Consider the following 24,971-nt stretch of genomic DNA (forward strand, 5'->3'; position numbering starts at 1 on the left):
AAACTGACTGTAACATGACACTGGCTTTATCATTTAATTCACACTGAAGCAAAGTCATCTGACTCTTTCCCACTATCAGAAAATGCAAATCTAGTCTTAGTCCATGACTCTTATTTATATTGGGTTTTTGCCATTAAAGCGAGGACTGGTGCATAATTGCTCTGTGTAATGAAGGGCATAAATATTAAATTGTGGAGGTTGATGTGTAGGTCTGTGTGAGTAATTAAACATGCTCAGATCCACAATCAGTCTTTTTAACAACGCATATGTCAGCAAGTGTGTCACTCTCTCTTAGTTCAATAGGCAAACACATGCACTTACCTTGCTGTTGGTCTCCAGATAGTTGTACAGCACGTTGACAGAGATGGTCAGGTCTCCTGTGTTGAATGGGTAGCTCCTGTTCCAGCCCTGAGGGCCGAACTTCCTCCGCTCCGCCACCACTGCATGGAAGTAGCACAGGGCGAACAGAATGCTCTTGAACTCATTCTCGCGGGCACACATCTCTAGAGTATCCTGTCAATTAGGACACATCAGTATCACACTTCACATTCTGCCAACAAGATTTGACTTGAGAACAAAGAGAAAGCATTGAAAGTGAAAACCTTTGCCGCTGCTATTTCATTGTTCCCAGTTGGACATCAGCCATTAGGACAGACAAAAGAATGACTTCATTCCAATATATTTAGGAGCTGAGACTCCTTTTTAATTGTCACTGCTTGTCAGAGCTTTCATCGCCAGGCTCATCATTTCAAATCACTTCAATGAGTTTGAGGGATCGAGGGGGTCAGGAGCCAAATGGCACCTCCACCTCATGGGATGCGTTTGTTTGTACAAGCAATCTAATAACATCATTAAAAAAATACTTGTCCGCTTATAGGAGCCCTTATACAGTAGGTCGATCTGGTGCTGCTGATACAGTCTGTTAACAGTCAGTGTTTCGGTAGCAGGAAACTTGGCATGCTTTTTTTGTCTCTCACATATTTAATTAATAATAATTTAGGTATCATTCAAAAGCTTAAACACTTAAAATTCATTATGTGAAAGCATTTTGAAACTGGACATTGCTTTTACGATGGAAATGGTACTTTAAAGCATTTTAGTGGCTACAATTTTTGTGATATCAACTTTAGAAAACAACTCGGTTAGACATATGGCTTTGATTTTCTAACCATTTTAGAGACCAAATTATTATGTAAAATATATATTTTGTATAAAATACAAGATGTTTAGTTCAGTACATTTGCTTTACAGTAAGGGATTGAGGTGCAATCCAAGGGATACAAGCAATCCAATAACATCATTAAACAAATATCCTCTGCTTATATGTCATAAGCAATGGGGGCCCTTATACAGTAGTTTGTTCTGCTGGTGCAGCTTTAATAATAGAGGAGGTGTTGAAGCTCTGATCCAGACGCAAGCGACAGCATTAACATTCAGCACTCACACCAATTTGAACACACATCCAACGAGTCTCAGTTTATGATCTCCATAGCGATGTTTCACTGCTCGTCACAATCAAAACAAACACCAAAAAAATCATTTGAATTTGACGACGCCGAAAGGAAGCAATTGACTCTTTGCTCTTTGCTAAGACACCGGAAAAGGTCAATATGAAAGTAGTTGTCATTTTCTGGATTACTGCTACCTCCTCGAGAGTTGTTTAGGCCTTTTTCTCTGCCACTGATTTGCTTTCAAAGTGCGTACATGACTAGAATGTGACTCAGTGAGAGTCATCAGCACTAGAATCAGCCTGGAGTGAGCTCGAAAGTCCTGCCACAGATCAGGCTTCATCGAGAACACATACAGAACTGTAATTAGCAGAAGCACCGCACACGCATTTGGTCACAGAGATTATCTCACAACAAGCAGATGCTAACAGAAAACATAAAATTAACTTAAACACACCTCTTCTATGATGGCCATATTTAGATTAATTTCTGAAATTAAAATCTTTTTTATATTTTTTGGATGGCATGAAGTCATAAATATCAGGCTGATTTTGTTATTGTCTGTTATTGTCGCCAAAAACAATATTTATGCATTAATAGATTTGAGGGTTTTTTGGGCAAATATTGCACAACATAATTGTAGTAGTATGCAACTATGTGACAGTCCTTGTACTGTGTGTACTTTACCACACTGCAACTCATTGCAGTTGCAGTATGTTTCATATTTATCCAAAGGCACCTGAAGCAGCTGGATTAGGTGTCAGAAGCGTGTGATTATCTGCAGGTCACCGTACCTGATTGAAGTTATCCAGGGCTTTGTGCAGGTTAGCATGCATTCCCGTCGGTGGCTCGTTGGTGATTTTGATGGAGTTCTCCAGGATGCCCTGTGGAATGATGTGGCTATCGGGCGAGGATGATGGCTCTGCGCTGATGAAGACCCTGAAGTTCTGGTGGCTGCCCTCCGCAAGCTGCTCCAGCTTCTTCTCGAGAGTTCCCAGCCATTTAGAGACCAAATGGATATTCTAGTTTTGACAGAAGAGACAGATCTCTGATGGCAGTTTGTAGTGGGTAAAGAATAACACAATGAACAAGAGGATGCAATTTAAGGGTTAGGGTTAGGTGATGTAAAAATCCTTCTACAATTTTCCACACAAGTATCGCCTTTTGTGCTGTCTAAAGCTCTAAACTGCAATGTTTTGCATTTTGTTAAAAAAAATCTAATAAATAAAAAGGGAAAAAGGGGAAATTCTGGTAACAAAAATGACAGATTTCACAGCACACACACTATAAAAATAACAGTAACTGATAATGCAAGAGCACAAACATCTCCTTAATGCTGTTATCTGCAGAATATAACATTGTGCTGAATGAAATCACATTGTTAAAATCACTATAACAGCCCTATTGATCCTGAGAAAGATTTAAATGAAAGAAAAACTAAAATGACTAAAAATTAAACTAAAAATTATGTCAATATTGCAGTTGGTTTGTAATGACTTGAAAGTACCAAGGATGAGCTAAAGCCCACCTCAGAAATTAAGCTTTTCTTTCTTTCTTTCTTTCTTTCTTTCTTTCTTTCTTTCTTTCTTTCTTTCTTTCTTTCTTTCTTTGTCTCTCTCTCTCTCTCTCTCTCTCTCTTTCTTTCTTTGTCTCTCTCTCTCTCTCTCTCTCTCGGGCACAAACACAGTTGAGAGCTGCTAACGTTCTGCTGTTTTAACATTCTTGGATGAAATGTCATTTGCTGTGTCTGAAAACTGAAACATGCAGCTTTTGCAGGCAATGTTTTGCGGCACATACGAATGTGAAAAATGCAGTGTGCTAAGATAACTGCATTTGATTTTTGCTTTCTTTAGGAGCTGACTTGATTTTAAAACACTGTTAAATCATTAAAGGGTTAGTTCACTCAAAAATGAAAAAAACTGTCATTTATTACTTACCCTCATGCCGTTCCACACCTGTAAGACCTTCGTTCATCTTCGGAACACAAATTAAGATATTTTAGTTGAAATCCGATGGCTCAGTGAGGCCTTCATAGGGAGCAATGACATTTCCTCTCTCAAGATCCATAAAGGTACTAAAAACATATTTAAGTCAGTTCATGTGAGTACAGTGGTTCAATATTAATATTATAAAGTGATGAGAATATTTTTGCAGTGCCAAAAAACGAAACAAAATAACGACTTATTTAGTGATGGCCGATTTCAAAACACTGCTTCATGAAGCATTGGAGCACAATGAATCAGTGTATCGAATCATGATTCAGATCGCGTGTCAAACTGCCAACGGCTGAAATCACATGACTTTGGCGCTCTGAACAGCAGATTCGATACACTGATTTATTTGTGCTCCAATGCTTCCTGAAGCATTGTTTTGAAATTGGCCATCACTAAATAAGTCATTATCTTGTTTTTTTTGGTGCTCCAAAAATATTCTCGTTGCTTTATAATATTAATATTGAACCACTGTACTCACATGAACTGATTTAAATATGTTTTTAGTACCTTCATGGATCTTGAGAGAGGAAATGTCATTGCTCCCTATGAAGGCCTCACGGAGCCATCGGATTTCAACTAAAATATCTTAATTTGTGTTCCGAAGATTAACGAAGGCCTTACTGGTGTGGAACGGCATGAGAGTAAGTAATAAATGACAGAATTTTCATTTTTGGATGAACTAACCCTTTAACTAAATGAGGACACACCAAACACTAAGACTTTCTGGGATCCATTTTAATTGTACTCAAATGGTAATGTTCATTACTATCATTAGTACTGAAAAGGTGTATTAAATTGCAAAACTGATGCATTTGGTCCTCACTGTACAAATTGAATTGAATTATAATTTCATTATTTCAAAGGATTGAAATATGTGCATTGTAACTGGGCTTCACAGGAATCCACTTTCCTGCCGAATCTGCCAGTCAAGCTTGATAATGCGGGCGGCAGTGGTTTTAAAAGGCTGAATGCAGCATATTCCTTCCAGAAAAGCCATTAAAGTTAAACACTATCCAGACACTTTTCAAATAATAGTCGTCTGCGAACAAATTCACCTTGCTCTCCTCGTCTTTGCTCATTGTGTATCCAAAAGAAGAGGGGAACTCTGGTCAGCTGAAGTCTGAGGATTTTCTGCTCCAATATTAGCAATTGATTACCTCTGTACAGTGAGTGGATTTCTGCATTTCTGCTGGACAGGACCCTGTGTGCTGCAATCTAATTAACCTTCGCTGGAGGGAAACTTTCCATTGATCCACCATCTCCCTGGCAAAGCCTGAATTCATAAGTGGGCTGAAACAGACTCGCTGAGGTAGGAGATGAAACGGCCTGATGAAGACTGTGGGAAGGTGGTATGGAGATGGGAATCTTTGGGTCCACTGATTGAGATTACTCAATGCAAAGGCAAATAAACTAACACTCATCTCCATGTTTCTGACCAGCACAGCGTGCAGGGGGATTTCACGTAAAGATGTTCATGTTCCGCCGCTTCATCCTTTCAATAAAAGTCACTGTGATTCTGTGCAGGTGCGTCTTGAAAGAGTGAAATATATTCCTGCGTTCCATTATGCAGCATTTTCTCGTGAGATTCATCTACATCAGAACATTTGAATTCAGACCAATAGCCTCTGTGTTTTCTTGACATATCAAACATTGTTTTGTGTTTTAAGCAAACCACATCTATATGGCTAGTTTGTACATGTGGGTGTCTGCTTGAGGACGTCCAAAATAATGTGTAATAAACAGCTGTGGTCGGAAAGTGACATTCGAATGAAATGGACACGGTCTAATGGATACGGTCTAATGGACAGCGGCTGGACAGGTATTCCTCTCTGCCGGCAGACCACAACAGGTAATTTAATCAGCCGTGAGTGAGAGCCGTGAGGCAGACACCACCAAATCAGTTCAAGTTTTGTTCTTATCTGATAGTGTCAGTGAAGTCGGATCAATAATATTACTGCATATTTAGTATCTTATCATGTATTAGTGAATGCTGAAATTAAGATAAATAAGTGCTTTAGAATTACTTTTCATCATAAGTTCATGTTAACTAATGTAGTTAGCTAAAGTTAACAAATGAACCCTTATTGTTACCAATAATGCCAATCAGTTAAAAGAGTAAATGTGACCACTGTGTAAACTTTACTGATCCAGTGTGCTTTACTGCATCAGACACCTGGACTCATGATGCTCTTTGAATGTTTAGCAATTTGACACTCAGTTTGCAGCAGCTGTGGGTGTTTAGTGTTTTACCTGTAAAATCACCCAGTGTCCCTCTCTCGCTGCAATATCCAGAGCCTGTTCTGCCACCACTTCCTGTCCCTGGCCCAGCGAGACGTTGTGGAAATTCTTGTTGTCGAATGTGTATCCCAGTGTTCTTCCTGCAGGATGTTATTAAAGGGTCAGATTACAGATCTGAAGTGTCTGAGGTGTTTCGCAAGCCCTCGGTAATCGGCTAGCGTGTGATTTGACTAGTTGCTATCACAGGCGTGTTTAATCTGATCACTCACATGACTATCAGTAAACCTTCAAATCTGCCTTAGAGGAAAAGTAAGAGTCTGGATAAAATAATTAGCACTGACAGACTATGTTTAGTTTATACAAGCCAACTGGCTTTGAGTGCAGGTAACTGCTGATCTTAAGGGGTCATTTTAAAAATACCAAAATGACATTTGGAAAATGCCAAAATGATACCTTAGCTTTAAATCACTGGATTACTGCAACATTTTGGTGAAATGATGTAAATGGTTTGTACCGTGTTTCTCCACATCCTTCAGTGGGTTGACTCCAGGAGACAGGATGAAGAACATGGGTGTGGCGGCTCCCGACTCCTCATAAGACACGGCGAAGTCCACTGAGCGTCCCATCACATATTTACTGCCCAGCTTCTCCTCCACAAAATCTCTGAAGAGTGAACAAGCTCATTACTTGGCTTTTTACAAACTCATTATTATGACACTGTAATAATGATGAGCTTATTATTTCAATAGGTTCCAAGTGAACCATGTTAAAGAGCGCTGAATGAACTGAACTCTACACAGAGCATTAGTGAAGACTGATTCTCATTGGCAAAGACACTGGCCTGCACTGTCTTATTATATTACAGTTTTTCTCCATTGGTTTGGCTCATTTTTTGAAAAAGAAATTACATTCTCAAAACTCTAAGATAATTTGGCAAAACAGTCTTACAGTTCAGCACAACACTATAGCTCACTTGCAAAAGCTAATATCTCTCCCAAAACTGTTCACTCATGTTTCAAAACTAAATTCCTTTTCCATTTAAAGAGTCAGTGCCACAGAAATGGCAAAGATCCTTCTCAATTGCTTTGGCTCATTTCTTGAAACAGACCGGACATTCTCAACAGTCTTGGTGCTTTTGCCAAAGTAACGTGGATGGTTCGGCACAACACCATGGTTCACCTGCAAAAGCTCATACCTCTCCCAAAACAGTTCACTCATGTGTCAAAACTAAATTTCCTTCTCATTTAAACAGTCAGTGCCACCAAAATGCTTTGTCCCTTTGGCATTGTGTAAGCACTGCAAGTCAAAATGTTTAGATGTTTTGTCACTTTGGAAGAGGACCATTGAAATATCCCTCATGTCCACCTTTCAGTCTTAGCCCAGTCATTCATTGACAATGGTTACGTTTTTTGTCTAGCTAACAGAATACAATTGTGTATAAAACTGAAGAAAAAAAAAAAAAAAGAAGAAATAGGATTTTAGGGTAAGAGTAGCCTCCAAGGTTTGACATCACTGTAACCATTATCATTCACACACATAAAGTAACTTCCATACATCAGAGTAAAAAGAAAATGTATACAGCATAATATACTGTAATATAAACACACAAACAAAAATCAATGAAAATTATATGCAGCCTACAGTGCTGTAAATAAAGCTGGAGTTTCACAACTAACAGTTCTTCACTGGTCGCTCATTTCCTGCCAATGCCATTATTCTCTACAATAGCGTAAAAAAAGAAAACATCAAATCAGTCATACAGAAGAGTCATACACTACATTACATAGGAATGTTCTATGTTCTCCACAAGTTCAACACACTACTGGCCACTACTCCAGTGGTTCAAAACCTGGGGTACATGTACCCCTATGCAGAGGTACTACAGGGGGTATTTGACAGAAAAGGGAGGGAGAAATCATCAATGACTGACTTACTGAAATGTTACAGTAAGACCCACAGTATTAGATAGATTTACATGGGAGGCACTAATTGCAGCTCTTTGACTCTTTTTTCTTTTTTTTATGTTATATTCTTCAAAATAATGATTATAATGATAATTGCATCATACAGTAAGCTGCAGTTTTTAGGCAAAATGCTGAAGTCAGATAAATCAAATACTTTCATACCTGGATTACCTGGATACACAAATCAGGTAAAGTGGGTACTGAAGACAAAAAAGTTTGGGAACCACTGCTTAATTGTAAAAAGGTTATAATGATGGACAACCAGTAACTGACTTACATGTTACATGTTAGTCAAGTTCTAGTTTCACCTGACTGTCAACTGCTGTAATAAATTTATCAAATGTTCCAAGGATTCATATATGGTATTCATACATATTGACAATTGAACAGACTATTGTGCATGTGATGACTTATACAATGAAATGACGATGACAACGTTTTGGAGAAAACAACCATTAGACTGAGAATCAACAATCAGTTTAGATCAACAAGATCTATTCACTTGGAAATTGTGCTAAATGTAGGCTACCTGTACTTAATCATTCGCAAAGATGTACTGAGACATTGAGACATGTACTTAGACATTTGCAATTTGCAAAATGAATGAGAAATTCAATTCTGTTGTGAACAATTGCCAAGTGGTTTAGAGGTTTGTCCATGTAGTTTTGAGAATGTAATTTCTGTTTCAAGAAATGAGCCAAACTAATGGAGAAAAACTGTAACACTGCCATTGTTTTCCTAAAGTTCATGTATCATGGACTCTACTGCATAAACTTCTCAACTACTAACTCTTGACTAATGGCAGATGTCGGTCTCTATAAAGCAGGTTGATCTTTTTTAATTTGTAAATAAATAATAAATTAGCCTGTTAGCTGCTAGTCACATTTGGCACTTTTCCCCTATCACATATTTTAATAATCATCATATATTAGGTATATATATTCGAAAGCTTAAACACTCAAAATCACTTTTTGAAATCAGACATTGTGTTACCTTGGAAACGGTACTTTCAAACCTTTTAGCCACTAATTTTTTGTAATATCAACTTCAGTTTTGGACACAACCTGGTTTGATTTTCTAGTAATTTTAGAAGCCAAATTATTTTTTTAAATAAAAATGTTTAGGTCAGTACATTCACTTTACAGTAAATTTAAACTTCTGTAACGTTCACTTCTGCAATAATCAGCTGAGTGTCTTTAAACAGAGACCAGAATTAGGTTTGTATTCCAAAGCATTCATGAACTACAGCCACCTGAGTTCAGTGGCCGGTTGCATACTGCTAAGACTAGTCTTACAAGTTAGTCATCACATTTTTTTTCTTTAAGACTGTTCATAATTGACTAATTTTTGACTAATCACTAGCTGATCATACTAGTACTTAATTCAAAAAGAGTTCAAACAAGTTAATAAAACAATTATAGTTATGCATATATGCGGTTGGGCTGCTACCATGCAGCAAATGCAGTCACATAAACATGGCAAAATAAGGTGGAAATGTCTAGATGTGGTCTGACCTGACAGCGTAGGTCATTCTGTCAGGACGCAACGCTCTCATCATGCACAGCCGCTGCATTGACGTCTTATTCTTCCACTCTTGAGGGAACTTCTCTTTCTCCGGACACTCGGACTCTACAAACTTCTTCCAGCGTTTAGCCGAGCCTTCAATGTCCCGGTCAAGGTTATGAAACTCCTCCATGGCAGAGAGAGACTGAAACACATATCACCACATAATGTCACCAATCTTTCATTAAATAAATCATTAGCAAGATAAAATACTGATTACAGGTATCACATAAAACCAGCTGAAGTATGAAAGGTTCAAAAGGAAGTTGATTTACATTTAATACATTTACATTTAGTCATTTATCAGAGGCTTTTCTCCAAAGCGACTTACAAATGAAAATAGTAGAAGCAATCAAGTGCCGTGTCAAGTCCCAGTTTCACAAACAAAGTGTTCGTAGCAAGGACATTTTTTTTTTTTTTTATAAATACACAAATAGAGAAAATAAAGATAAAAAGTGCTAATATTACTGGGTCAAGTGTTGACGAAAAAGGTATGTCTTTAGCAGGTTTAATACGTCCACAGACTTTCATTCAGCTTACACTAGTTCGTTTGAAACGGTCCTTGCGTTATGGCAAATTATTTTTTAGAAGTACTTTTTATTTTATGTTGTCTCAGATTTAATATGAAGCTGCATGCAAAATAATTAGAAAAAAGCTTTACTAGAGTTTAGCATGGCACACTGCAGGCCACATCGACTTTCCAGAAGTGTTTCATGTCTGCTAAGCTTTTATCAATAATACATGTTTCATTCAGTATGCATCATTTTGCAGGCATGCTGAGAGGACAATGTGCAATCTTATCAAAAAGAAGAGAGGTAATGATGACAGAAGAGCTCAAATTCAACTACAAAGTAAAGTGTCTTCATGCCAAAAACTGCTAAACATGTAAACATGTGTGTGTTTCTTTATAAACCACACTTACAGAAGTGCTTAGACAGAGTTAGATGTTTAGTAAGTGCTTTTCAATAATAGAATAGATAGGAACTGGTAGAAATAGTGCACTTAAAGGGTTAGTTCACCCAAAAATGAAAATTATGTCATTAATGACTCACCCTCATGTCGTTCCAAACCCGTAAGACCTCCGTTCATCTTCAGAACACAGTTTAAGATATTTTAGATTTAGTCCGAGAGCTTTCTGTCCCTTGATTGAAAATGTATGTACGGTAGACTGTCCATGTCCAGAAAGGTAATAAAAACATCATCAAAGTAGTCCATGTGACATCATTGGGTTAGTTAGAAGATTTTGAAGCATCGAAAATACATTTTGGTCCAAAAATAACAAAAACTACGACTTTATTCAGCATTGTATTCTCTTCCGGAATCCTTTCCATTGAATCCTTTCCATTGAATTGATTCCATTGAATTGATTCCATTGAATCCTTTCATCTGTCGGCGTTGGTAATGCACTTTTACGTCGTTGTTTTTGGCGATTAGGACATCCGCACATGCACACTTATGCACCATTTTAAAAAAATATAGCAATACCAAAATACAAACAATGTAGAATAGCTTGAATACAGCGTGCGTCTCCCTCAGACTGTAAACAGAGCTCGGGTGCACCAGATAACACATCAGCAGCGTCTTACGTCAGCAGTGTCACTGCGGAGTTGTGAACCCGGATTGACAACAGACCCGAAAGAGAATACAATGCTGAATAAAGTTGTAGTTTTTGTTATTTTTGGACCAAAATGTATTTTCGATGCTTCAAAAACTTCTAACTAACCCACTGATGTCACATGTACTACTTTTATGATGTTTTTATTACCTTTCTGGACATGGACAGTCTACCGTACATACATTTTCAATCAAGGGACAGAAAGCTCTCGGACTAAATCTAAAATATCTTAAACTGTGTTCTGGAGATGAACGGAGGTCTTACGGGTTTGGAACGACATGAGGGTGAGTCATTAATGACATAATTTTCATTTTTGGGTGAACTAACCCTTTAATGAACTAACCAATGAGTTTGTGTAGTTACTATTAATTTGGTCATTTTGAATTCCTAATTCAGTATCTATGATGAAGTGACTGTGATATACAAAAAGTCAGCCCAAAAAAGATAACAAAAATAACAACCACAATAATAATAACAACAACAACAATAATAATAGTTAGCATTATTACTATAAAAGCTAATATTTACTGTATATAGTTTAAGTATAAGACACTTAGTTAATAGACACAGATATTTCACCCCAAAAATTAAAATTTGCTCATCATTTAAGGCCCGTTCACACCATGGAAGATAACTATAATGTTAAAAATATAGTTCTAAAAATCATTCTAAATATAAAAGAATAGCAGAGTCCACAAAACAACTTTAACGATAATGACACAGGGGAACAATAAAGACACAGAGGAACGATATCGTTGAAATCAATCACTTTCAGAACGATTTTTTCCAGCTGATGAACAATAAAACACTGACAGCCAATCAGAATCCATCCTGCTTTAAAGAGCTCGAGCATTTAAAGTGACAGAAGACAAAACTGAGAATAAATAGAACGATATTGTGCGCTGGTGTGGATGCTAATATAGTTATATGGTTATAGTTATCTTTATGGTTCTTGGTGTGAACGGGCCTTTAATCTCATGGTGTTTTAATTTTCTTTCTTACATGAACCACAAAAGATCTTATGTCAAATAACCGAGCTTATGTTGTGAATGTAGATGGTGATTTAAACTGCAAACTCCAAAGAAGCGACATAAAAGTATAATGTTAATGGCTTTGAAATCTTACCTGACATTAAAGCTCATCTTGTTTTTGAACTGGTTTGACAATTAAATATTAAGATATGACAAGCACAGAGAGTGAGTTAAGTTGAGAGATTTGGAGCAAATTTTGTTCCTTTCAAAGAAATAAATAACAGAAAGAGAGATTGTAGAAAATTAAGGATCAACACAGACAAATGACTCACTTTAATCCCGCCCCAGGAGTGATCGGACAGGAAGTCCACCGGTGACGTCACTCCTGGCTGCACCGGGTACCGCAACAGGAAGTCCAGCTCTCTGGGATTGATCTCTTTACTCATGAGCAAGACCTATAGGGGAGATGAACAGTGCGTTTAGGAAAAGCAAGCAGAGGCGTGGCATGTGTTGGAGTCTAATGAAATGAAGGCTCACTTGGAAGGCCAGCTGGGCGGTGTAGGTGAGTTTGTCACACTCGAAGAGCCCGCGGGTGGTGTACTGGAACACAGAGGACGTGATGCTGTCAATCAGATTTACGACCCGCTGCTTCAAGGTCTCATCTGGCTCGGCTTTCAGTACAGCCTTTTGAAACACAACGCTGAAGGCCTGAACATGAGGAGCACAAAGGCAGAACATTGAGGAGAAACAAAGAAATGTGATCGAAGTGGCCAAAGAACTGTAGCGAGTTTTACTCATATGAGGCATTTCTGTAATTAGTTTCTCTGCATACGTTTGTACAAAAATGAAGCAGCAATTATTTTTTGATAGCTGTAGATTGTATCATTGACATGATGACTGAAAACATGAAAACGGAAAACCAGTGAACATACACAATACAATACATACAATTAACTATGCATTCATAATCTATTTATGTCTGCAAAGCTGTTCTTCAGAACATTAAAATAAAGTGTTGTTTAAAGAATTCTGTGCTGCAGTTAGGGAGAACAATAAAAAAATAATAAAACAAATCAAAATTAAAAATTAGACATCTTGCCTATTTATTATCTTTATAACTGTAGAGCAAGCAGCACATGCCTGTGTTGTTAGTTAGTGTTGTAATACACTGAAGATCATTACACTAAATGCTGTAGATCATCACGACTGAACAGCCAACATGGGACAGATCACAGCATTGGTGGAGAAGAGAAATACAAGAACACAATCATGTGTGTGGCTGAGGTACCTTGAGAGAGAACTGGTACATGGGATGTATTTTATTGAGGTCATTCATGATGAAGTACAAGAGCGAGGCTCGGGCCGCCGCCGGACGGTAGTGTTCTCTTGCGTCATTGATCTCAGCCTCCGTCACCTTGGCCTCCTTCACCTGTAACGGTGCAAACACGCACATCACTATTAATATGCCAATACAGCAACTGACAGATGCTGAATTTAACTACTCATGTTCATGAAACATCACAGAATAATACCAAAAGTGTATTATATACCACACAACAAAAACTAATGAATCAAATAGTGAACAAACGACAACCAACTACAACCAATTTCCAATTAGCATTTCAGAAATACATAAAAAAAATAGTAAAACACAAGCATATGGATGTTCAGTATGTGTCCATCTCGCCACACGAGTATTTGTGCTGTTTATATCAACTTACTGTACATTTTTACTTTTATATTCTTAATGCAGATTGCAAAAGAGACTGGATTGATTAAAACTACATTCATTGGTGGATTTTAACTTCAGGTTTTAAATTAACCATGATTGATTGAAATTCTGTATGTAGCGCAAGCGATTATATGAATGGTTACAGAAAAAAGTGGGACAATAAAGGTCTCATTTGTTAACATTAGTTAAAGGATTAGTTCACTTTCAAATTAAAATTTCCTGATAATTTACTCACCCCTATGTCATCCAAGATGTTCATGTCTTTCTTTCTTCAGTTGAAAAGAAATTAAGGTTTTTGATGAAAACATTCCAGGATTTTTCTCCATATAGTGGACTTCAATGGAGCCCAAACGGTTGAAGGTCAAAATTACTCAATTACTCTATTAGAATTCCAGCAGTGTAGACACTGCTAAGTGTATTACTGCCCTCCACAGGTCAAAGTTTGAACTAATTGTTATATACTTGCACTAGCATATTGTATATGACAATTTAGTTCAAACTTTGACCTGAGGAGGGCAGTAATACACTTAGCAGCATCTACACTGCTGGAATTCAAATAGAGAAGAAGAGAGCTAGTTCAAGATGAGCATTTATGGTTAAAACGTATAAAATTTAAAAAAAAAAAAAATTTAGAAAATTTGCGATGGTTTCTCTAGATAAGACTCTTATTTCTTGTCTGGGATTGCTGTAAACTGTAATTTTGACCTTCAACCATTTGGGCTGCATTGCAGTCCACTATATGGAGAAAAATCCTGGAATGTTTTCATCAAAAACCTTAATTTCTTTTCGACTGAAGAAAGAAAGACATGAACATCTTAGATGACATGGGGGTGAGTAAATTATCAGGACCTTTGTAACACCTTTGTTAATGTTAGTTAAAACAAATGTTTACTTATGTTAACAGATACAACTTTTAATCTTAATAATGTATTAGCAAACGTTGAGATTAACATAAATGCTGTAGAATTATAATTAATTATTAAAGTCCCCCTGTAGTCAATAATTTTATCCTTTAAACTCATCTTTGATTACCAACCATAAGGACATATTTAAACATTTTTCCTGTGAAAAAAAACTTCATGCCTTAAAACAGCTTCAATGTAACTTTGCCTCATTTAGTCAAAGACTATAGAATTATAACACAAGATGTGTCACTCATATTGTCTTGAATGGGAGAAAGTGCAAAGCGCAATATGGCAGAATAAGTCCCGCCTCCTAAATAAGAGTCAATCACCGATTGGTGAAGTAATCGAGTCACTGCAGCTCCGGTTCCAATAGAAACAGTCAGACACGCGCCTCCCAAATGAGACACAAGAGGCACAAGACTGCGCATTAGCTTGAAAAATCCCGTTTTTTGTCATGATTCGAGCGTTTAGAAACAAATTTTTGAGACAGTTGTTGTCAGATTTCATTGGTGATTTCAAATATGAAATTTAATCAAAAGCTTGGCAAACAGCTTTGGAGAATTTGATGTTTAATGTTACACAATGTTCCCGTAATGTCCCTGTAATGTTCCCGTTCACCATATCAGAGTCAGACAGCTGCCTTCTAACTATTAGTATCATTACAAAAGCTTTGAACAACGAACAATGTCAGTGGAGGAAGTCATATAGTTCATCATAACATCGTAATATACATCATACACCCGCCATGTTACTAAATCTATATGATTTTTCATATCAACACAAAAACATACCAGGATAACCTGGCTTCTCTCGAGACTCCCCTGCTAGTTCGCTGTTAATGATATGCTAAAGCCCGCTGGCACGTTGACGGGATTGGTTACAAGGTTGTGACATCACAGACACCAGCAATGTTTTTTTTTTTCTTCCTTTTTTCACTGCAGTTAAGGAGAAAATATTAGCAATGGTGTTGACATATGAATTTGCACATGGTTTGTCTTAAAGCATATTAAAAACCCCACACAGACATGTAAACAACATTAAAAACTTGATTTTCACCACAAGGGGTCTTTAATGTTAACTAATTTTAACAAATGAAACCTTATTGTAACAGAACACGAGGGCTCAGTGGTAAGCACTGTTGCCTCACATCAAGAAGGTCTCTGGTTCGAGTCCCGGCTGAGCCAGGAGTCCTTTCTGTGTGGAGTTTGCATGTTCTCCCCGTGTCAGTGTGGGTTTTCTCTGGGTACTCCGGTTTCCCCCACAGTCCAAAGACATGCAGGTTAGGTGAATTGGACAGTCAAAAAGTGGACAGCCAGTGGTTTGTGTGTGTGAGAGCCCTGTGATGGACTGGCAATCTGTCCAGGTTGTGTTCCCCTGCCACTGGCCTAAGAAACTGGGATAGGCTCCAGCCCTATGACTTTTATATATTTTATATATATATATATATATATATATATATATATATATATATATATATATATATATATATATATATATATATATATATATATATATATATACAGTACAGTCCAAAAGTTTGGAACCACTAAGATTTTTAATGTTTTTAAAAGAAGTTTCGTCTGCTCACCAAGGCTACATTTATTTAATTAAAAATACAGTAAAAAACAGTAATATTGTGAAATATTATTACAATTTAAAATAACTGTGTACTATTTAAATATATTTGACAAAGTAATTTATTCCTGTGATGCAAAGTTGAATTTTCAGCATCGTTACTCCAGTCTTCAGTGTCACATGATCCTTCAGAAATCATTCTAATATGCTGATTTGCTGCTCAATAAACATTTATGATTATTTTCAATGTTGAAAACAGTTGTGTACTTTTTTTTTTTCAGGATTCCTTGATGAATAGAAAGTTCAAAAGAACAGCATTTATCTGAAATACAAAGCTTCTGTAGCATTATACACTACCGTTCAAAGGTTTTTATTTTTTTGAAAAGAAATTAAAGAAATGAATACTTTTATTCAGCAAGGATGCATTAAATCAATCAAAAGTGGCAGTAAAGACATGTATAATGTTACAAAAGATTAGATTTCAGATAAACACTGTTCTTTTGAACTTTCTATTCATCAAATAATCCTGAAAAAAATATTGTATTTTGTACAATTGTACACATTAAATGTTTCTTGAGCAGCAGATCAGCATATTAGAATGATTTCTGAAGGATCATGTGACACTGAAGACTGGAGTAATGATGCTGAAAATTCAGCTTTGCCATCACAGGAATAAATTACTTTGTGAAATATATTCAAATAGAAAACAGTTATTTTAAATTGTAATAATATTTCACAATATTACTGTTTTTTACTGTATTTTTAATTAATTCTAGCCTTGGTGAGCAGATGAAACTTCTTTTAAAAACATTAAAAATCTTAGTGGTTCCAAACTAATATATGTATATACAGTATATATATATATATATATATATATATATATATATATATATATATATATATATATAAACTGTTGTGCTTCTATTAAAGTGTGGCACTTTGTATTGCAAACATTATTTTCTAGTTAGTGTTTTTGTCAGACATGAAACACAGGCACGGCTAAAACACAATTACAAACCTTGTCTTCAATCTCTGCCGCTGTTCGTTTGGTAATCTCCAAGTTCTCCACCAGTTCAATGTCTCCGAGGAAGTTTCCGGATGCTGAGGAGAGGCGTGAGAGCAGGTTGTCCTCCAGAGTTTTTAATGTGATTTTGAAGCCGTTCTGTTGCTTTGTAAGGTTTGACTATAAAGTAAAAACATGGAAAGATGTGTGATTAAAAACAAGAGCCACGGGCAAAGTCAGGCACATTAGTGGCCATATGAGAGGCTAACACCGTGTCTACACCGGACGTGAGCGTCATGATGCGACACGACAAAAGACAATAGAACCCATTATAATCAGTGATGCTGTTTACACTGGATGTGGCGCAATGTGAGCGACAAATCTCAGATAGTAAACTGATGCCTCGTTCTATTTATGACCTACTGACATGAAGGACAAATGCTTTGCAACGGGCGCTTTGTCGGGTCCAGTGTAGACAGCTTTTAGCTGTTGCGACACGAGCGACAACGGTCGTGTTCGGTGTAGACACGGTGTAAGAGATCAATATATGCAGTTGTCTTTGCATGCATTAACAGACTTCCTCTTGCCAAAGACATCACCAGATATCTACACTGTCAATGCTGTTGGATCCAATCCCTACGTTTAAACTAATGCACACAAGCGACAAAAAAGCTGTCAAATCACACAGACACACTTAAGAGAGCAGTCATCTCAGAAAATCTCATATTGGACTGTAAAGACACAATACATCCCTGAAGAGGTCAATCTGCACAAAAACTAATTAACATTTTGTGAGCAAAGGTGAGAACACACAGTCGCTCTCTGGGAAACAGCAAGTGGATCTTCCTCAATCATCAAATATTCTGATACGCACACTGAACTGGAACGATTGACTGCATGATGACTAATTATCCTTGAGTTCAGCCAATCTAGACCTCAGAAACTAATTAATTCAATTAAGCTCACAAATGCATGTCAAATAGCATCTTCTTAAGAGTCCCGCAAATAAGTGTGGAGAGAAGGATCTGATACGAAGGCCTTTAAATGGTTAGCTCACCCAAAAATTTTAATTATGTCATTAATTACTCACCCGCATGTCATTCCACATTGATTGTGTTTTATTAACAGACTTTGTGCCTTGTATACCAAAACATTACAATCTTTCTAAAGTATTTAACAGTTTAGGTACCTCTACAAGCATGATGAACACAGGATTGAAATTACCCTGAGCCATATATTAGCTACATGTCTGATATTTATACTATCATAACATGTGTATAGTTTAAGAGAAGTTGCTGAATAGTATAGATGGTAGAAATAATGCCACGTGTGATATTACTTTAATCTTTCATGACTGTTACTGAGATGGCCAATTTTATATATATATTTTAAATAGGGATGTCCAGATCCGATCACGTGATCGGAAATCGGGCCCGATCACGTGGTTTCAGACTCGATCGGAATCGGACGTTACCTCCCGATCAGGACTCGGATATATATGTATTAGGGGTGCAACGGTTCTCGGTAAGAAAAAAATCGAACCGTACGGTTCTCCACTTACGGTTCGGTACGCACTTTCACTGCGGCCCATCTCGAATGACGACGCATCTATTGGTTAATATGGTTTAAAATAGCAACGTGGAAAACAGACAGAGTTCAGATAATGTATGTTTCAGTCGATGGATGCGCAAAACGTTACAACAACGATAATCAGAAAGCGTGGACAAAACAGTCACTCTTTGTAAACTGTTAACTGCGAGTGCCGTCTGCTCTAATGTCCAGTCATTTACGCCGTCACCCGGGTGTTGATAGCGCGAGCGCAGGTGAGACCTGAACAGCACACGTTTCTATCTGTGTTTAAACTAACTCATTTAAGCTTTGCTGATTTAAACCTTCAAGAACAAGACGCGAAAGAGAGCTCGCGCGCTGTGAGAAGATTTGTGTGCGCTCATCCGAAGCGCGCACATGCTTATTTCAGTCAGCGCGCAAATACTGAGTTCTCTTTCAAGTCTTGCGCTTCAGCGGACAAATTCATACAAAAATTATGTCAACATGCCCGTCTTAGCGAGTATCCTAGCAAACATAGTCGGTTATGTCTTAAGTGAACGTATATTAGTCGAGAAAGACAGCGCATGTGTAACAGTATATGTACTGGATGTGCATGTCTTAAAGGGAAAAAAAAAAAAAACTATTCCTGCTGCCTGTTTTTAATGTTAAATCAAACAACAAATAACAAAGAAATCACTCACTGCTCTTGACTGAATAGTTTTTGTAACTTCAATAATGATTAATCATTATTTATTTTATACAGTAAAGATAATATGCAGTGATATTTTATATTTGATTACTATTTGATTACTGTTAGATACCTGAAAACCTGAAAAGCACTGTTCCTGGATCCTGGATCTGTTTTTTTCGCTCTTCTTTATTCTTTTTTATGTATTATAGAAGTATCGGATCGGGACTCGGTATCGGTAGATACTCAAAATCAAATGACTCGGACTCGAGGGCAAAAAAACGTGATCGGGACATCCCTAATTTTAAATAACGTTTGTCATTTCTGTAAAATGTTAAAAATGCGTTGGATTTGTAAACAATAGATGCCTGGATCTTGTGATGAATTTTGGGAATGTTTAATGTTTTTCTCATTATGCTATCTTACAATTATATGATTAAGTTTGCTCATATTAATATTTTTATGCAAGATCCACACAAACATCGTTTACATATTGTTTTCCATATTTACAATTTATCTCTAAAGATTTGTCACACACTTTTCGCGTTACGTTGGTGTTTAGAGTACGATAACAGCATTTATTACAGGCTTAGAAACAAGTTGTTTCTCATTATAGGAAAATGCAGACTCCCATTCAGCAAGCATATATTTACACAATGTAAACAGCGGCATATACAGTAGGTCACCGTCGCCTCGCTCGAACAATATAGGTTCTCACTTGGTCTCTTTGGAAAGAAATATTTCCCTTACTGTTTACTTATTGCCTGATCTTAGTTTGAACGGCGGTGGCGCCATTCGAAGTTTACCACACTCCAGAGTCCGGCGCGTCCGCTCACCCTCACAGCCATTTAGCGCTTTGCAACGTTCCTAGACGATCAATCAAATCATGCAAATTGCGTGCATGCTGTGCTCGTGGGAGGTGCCAACACAGACGTGTGCCAATGCTTGTCAAACGAGCAAACAGAGAAATAGCGCAGACACAGTGTATGCGCACAATTGTAAAATAATAATAATAATAATTTCAGGATCGTCGAGGGCCCCTCACACGCCAGGGCCCTATGCACTCTGTCACTCTTTTCCCCCCACTTACGATGCCCCTGGTTCGAAGCATGTATCAAACTGCCAAAGTCACGTGAACTATTGAAGTTTCAAAACACTTATGACGTAACAAAGCCTTGTTTACTAAAATCATGTGATTTTGACGATCTGAACCACTGATTTGAAACAAATGATTCGTAAAGCTTTGAAGCTTCATGAAGCATCGTTTTGAAATTGCCATCACTAGATATTGTGGAATAAAGTCGCTATTTTGTTATTTGTGGTGCACAAAAAGTATTCTCAGCACTTTATAAAAATGATTTTAAACCACTGTAGTCACATGAACTATGTATTTAGTAGCTTAAGCTTTCTATGCATATGTTATTGCTGGCGATGCAGGCCTCACTGAGCCATTAGATTTTATCAAAAATATCTTATTTGTGTTCCGAAGATGAACGAAGATCTTACGGGTGTGGAATGACATGAGGGTGAGTAATTAATGACATAATTTAAATTTTTGGGTGAACTAACCCTTTAATGAAGCCCAACAGCACATCTAAAGCACCTTGAGTTCCTCCAGGTCGGGTCTCTCCATGCTGACCACAGAAGCCAGCAGCTGGTCCTCCAGGCCATCCCGCGTCACAGTGAAGTTGACCAGCGTACACTGAGCCTGAAGCTCGGGCTGGTAGTGAGGGTTTGCCAGCTTGGTGTGAAGGATCAGACGGAAACTGGGGTTGTACTCGCACTCCTTGTCACCAATCTTTATGTAGCTGTTTCGGATTAAAAATGAGAATTTAACAACACAATTATCATTTTAATTTCCACAAACCAAAAAAAAAAACCTTCATGCAATAGTTGTTTTAAGGTGTGACACTACAAGCAAAAAAGTGAAAGTGCCTTTTGCTGTCAAATCGTGGTGCCCCCGCCTTCCCATTTCTCCTCCCCCAGAACGCGATTTCTACCAAGGGAGACCCACAATCTCTACAAGACCCCCCCACCCCCCACCCCGAAATGCGAATTTCTACCGAGGGAGACCCGCAACCTCTCCATTCTTCTATCGCTTGTTTCAGCTTCTTCTTCTGCATTTTGATTGGAGATTCTGTCCTCTTTCAGAATATGCATAATAGCGCCCCCTACCATATAGCCTGAAAATTCAGTCAACGGCGACGAAAGAGTGAAGAAGATTTGAAGTAAATTCCTATGTAGACTACCAGTGGACTAGCCTATACAAAAAATTCAGATACTCAGAATTAGGAATATATGTGTTTTCATTATAAATCAATATTTTCAAACAATGTACTTTTATACTATACTTTTATAAATATGCTTTTAAGTATATCTCGGACAAAAGACTGAGTCCAAGTATAGGCCAAATAAACTTAGACTTTTCTGTCAGTATAAGTCAAGTATTTTTAGCAATTTTTAGTATATTTCTCATAAGTACATAAAGTATATTTCTGAGAAGTATATAAAAAGTAGACTGAAAGTATACTCTCTTATTTTTAGATTAAAAGAAGTATACTAATAGCACACTTGAATAAACGTCTTTTTCGTAAGGGGGAGCTTAAGGACCCGCAGAGGGGCAGAGCAATGAAGGAAGGGGCATGTTTGTTTGGGTTGATTTCAAATATCAACAGTGTTTCTCAGAAATCACTTACTGCACCTTTAATAAAAGATGTTTGTAGAGACTAGTCACATTTTGACACTATATATAATGATAAACATGACTAATAACGGCATTTAAATACTCACCATCCTTTCTTTATAGTTTCACGACCGAGCAGTGGACCGAGTACCGGATCGACTGTCTCTTCTAAATTCTCAATGAGGACGACTTCACCTACAGATAATGCCCTCTCAATGGAGTCCAGATACCTATATTGGAAAGTAAAGTAATAAGAATTAATAATGAACCAAGCAGATACCATGTTTGGTCTAACAGAGATGTAAGGCATGTTTAGGAGCGTATAGTACCCTCTTTGCCCGATCCTGATGATACGCAGGTCATCTCCGTATCTGTTTTTGATCCATTTGATTCCCTGCAGCTGTGGATCCACCATGAGAGGCCATCGCTCGCAATTGGTGAGGATGGTGGCATTCTCAGTGGACATTCTGTCTGCCGGCAACCCTTCATTCTGCCAGGTTGCAATGTCAGCGTCATCCGTCAGCATGGTCAGCGGGTCCAAACCTGGAGTGACCGGGATGGGCACCTGTGGCCAACAACAAGCAATGACACTGACATATACTGAGCCTGTCTTTATGAACCCTTTTTACATTATGAATTATAACCGATTAAAGTCATCATGAAGTCAAAATGGACATTTTTTTTTTTTTTATCCATTATTGCAGTGTTTATTATAAATGATTTATCTGTTCACATCATTAGCCGCTTTTCCACTGTCGGGCCGAACGGTTCTTAGAATGGTAAGGAACGGTTCCAGTTGTGTTTCCACTGGAGCCTGGTAACGCAAGATTACAAACCGTTTTCGGCCCGGAATTCTCGGCACGGTTGTCTAACTGCTGAATCGTGCTGGTAGAATGTGTGAAGTGACGTCAACACACAGGATTGGTCACTTGTCTGTTGCCTGGAAACCAATTTCTCTGTAGCTGGCTAAGCGCTCAATTTGAGTGACGTAAACCCAAATTAATAATAAAATTAAAAGAAATATCTAGGAATGGAACGGTTTATGCAATAAGAACCATTTGGCCTGATGGTGGAAAAGTGGCTATTATCGTTTTAAAACCACGTGCCTCGTATTCTTGAATCAAAACAACTTCCCCTCCCTCTTCTCTTCTCTGATGACGAGGACAGGGCAACCTGTCACTCACATGAGATCCATCAATTGCAAACCACAACCATCCAATAAATTCCCCACAGACAAATTAAGCCCCGCCCCACATTTGTTCTTGTTCCAGAAGCCATTTCACTCAGATAAACAGCACAATAGGGAAGAAAAGACGAGTGCAACTTCTCTTTCATGATGACTTTAACAATTATGGTTGTAGATTTCAAACTAAAGCCACACTGGCCTTAAACAAACATGCATATGCTATTGTTAAAATGAAAAATCCTCAATCTTTAGTAGTGACTGGTTGAGATGTGGAACAGACCTTGAGCTGGCTGAGGTAGGGCCTCCAGGCATTGTCCATCAGTTCCAGGCGGTAGCGTTTGGTGAAATATCCCAGATAAGAGACAAAGGCAGTGATCAGGAGCACGTCTCCACACAGAGTCTCCTCCTGATGCTTGAAGTTCTTCACCGCCTCTGCCCAGCGCACGTTCTCAGATGCCAGACCGCCAACCTGAGATGCAGAGAGAAGAATATAAGATCATTAAAAATACTCACAAAAATGCTTAAAGTTCAGAGTAAAATTTACACACACACACACACACACATATATATAATTATTATTATTATTAAAGAGTAAATTGTGTGTTTACCAAGGCAAGGCAAGGTAATTTTATTTATATAGCACATTTCATACACAGTGGTAATTCAAAGTGCTTTACATAAAGAGGAAATAAATACATAAGAGTAAAAATGGAATGCATAAGAAATAAAAATAACAGTAAAAATTGAGAATATCCCTATCTGGATTGAAGAATCAGGGAGTTTCAGTCAAAATATTTGTAGCTACAAGGGCTAACTCAACTTTGTTTGGGGGCGGATCTAAATGGATCTTCCTCATGCTGGAGGGATAACTGTACTCAACTTTGTTGTCCATCAGAGTGGATCTAAATGGATCTATCCGTCAGAGCGGATCTAAACAGATCTTCTAGGGATAACTATAAAAAATATTTATATTTGTCAGGTAGCTGTGCGTTTAAACAGTACCCTTACAGACAAATCTTCCTGGGACTAACTCTGTCAGAGCTCCATCCAGGGATAACAAATGCTTACTTCTTAATTCTCCCAACTCTTTCAAAACAGACAGCAAGATTTAAAATGCATTAAAAGTCACAAATAAAAAGATGATACATAAAATATTGATATAAAATGCATTAAAAATGAAATAAAAACAAGAAAAGGAATTAAAATAATAAAAAGATGATACATATAAAATAAAGTGCAATCAGTTCTGACATAGCACAGTGCTCAATCAGTAAATGCATAGCTAAACAGATATGGTTTGAGTCTGGATTTGAATGTGACTACTGTTGGAGCACATCTGATCTCTTCAGGAAGCTGGTTCCAGCTGCGGCTGGGGTAACAGCTAAAAGCAGACTCTCCTTGCTTTGTGTGAACCCTTGGTATTTCTAAGTGACTTGATCCTGATGATCTGAGTGATCTGTTTATAAAGGATAGGTTTATATTCTATGAGCATATCTGCAATGTATTGAGGTCCTAGGCCATTGAGTGATTCATAAACAAGTAACAGTACTTTAAAATCTATTCTAAATGCAACTGGAAGCCAGTGCAAGGACCTGAGGACTGGTGTGACATGTTCATATTTTCTGGTTCTGCTCAGAATCCTGGCAGCAGTCTTGACGCATCTAATTCTTGCAATATTTTTGAGATGATAATATGCTGATTTAGGTATTGCTTTTACATGACTACTGAAAGTCAGGTCTGACTCTAAAATCACATCAAGATTCCTGACTTGATTTTTAGTTGTTTGACCCCTAGAGTGAAGGTATGCGTTCACTATGAGAACTTAATTTTTGTTTCCAAATGCACTGGCCCTCATTTA

General features: G+C 37.6%; 1 protein-coding gene across 1 annotated transcript in view; it reads right to left on the reverse strand.

The window, feature by feature from the left end:
* The window catches only part of LOC125278133 (dynein axonemal heavy chain 9-like), a 102,865-nt gene that overhangs the window by 9,411 nt on the left and 68,483 nt on the right, over positions 1 to 24,971 (reverse strand). Inside the window, 13 exon segments of the mRNA XM_048206974.1 lie at positions 322 to 513; positions 2,243 to 2,470; positions 5,693 to 5,820; positions 6,195 to 6,343; positions 9,159 to 9,352; positions 12,126 to 12,248; positions 12,331 to 12,501; positions 13,082 to 13,222; positions 17,024 to 17,188; positions 20,848 to 21,052; positions 22,035 to 22,157; positions 22,257 to 22,492; positions 23,394 to 23,582. Coding sequence (XP_048062931.1) covers positions 322 to 513; positions 2,243 to 2,470; positions 5,693 to 5,820; positions 6,195 to 6,343; positions 9,159 to 9,352; positions 12,126 to 12,248; positions 12,331 to 12,501; positions 13,082 to 13,222; positions 17,024 to 17,188; positions 20,848 to 21,052; positions 22,035 to 22,157; positions 22,257 to 22,492; positions 23,394 to 23,582 — 2,244 coding nt within the window.

The sequence above is a fragment of the Megalobrama amblycephala genome, linkage group LG11 (genome assembly GCF_018812025.1).
Source record: "Megalobrama amblycephala isolate DHTTF-2021 linkage group LG11, ASM1881202v1, whole genome shotgun sequence".
Taxonomy (NCBI): Eukaryota; Metazoa; Chordata; class Actinopteri; order Cypriniformes; family Xenocyprididae; genus Megalobrama; species Megalobrama amblycephala.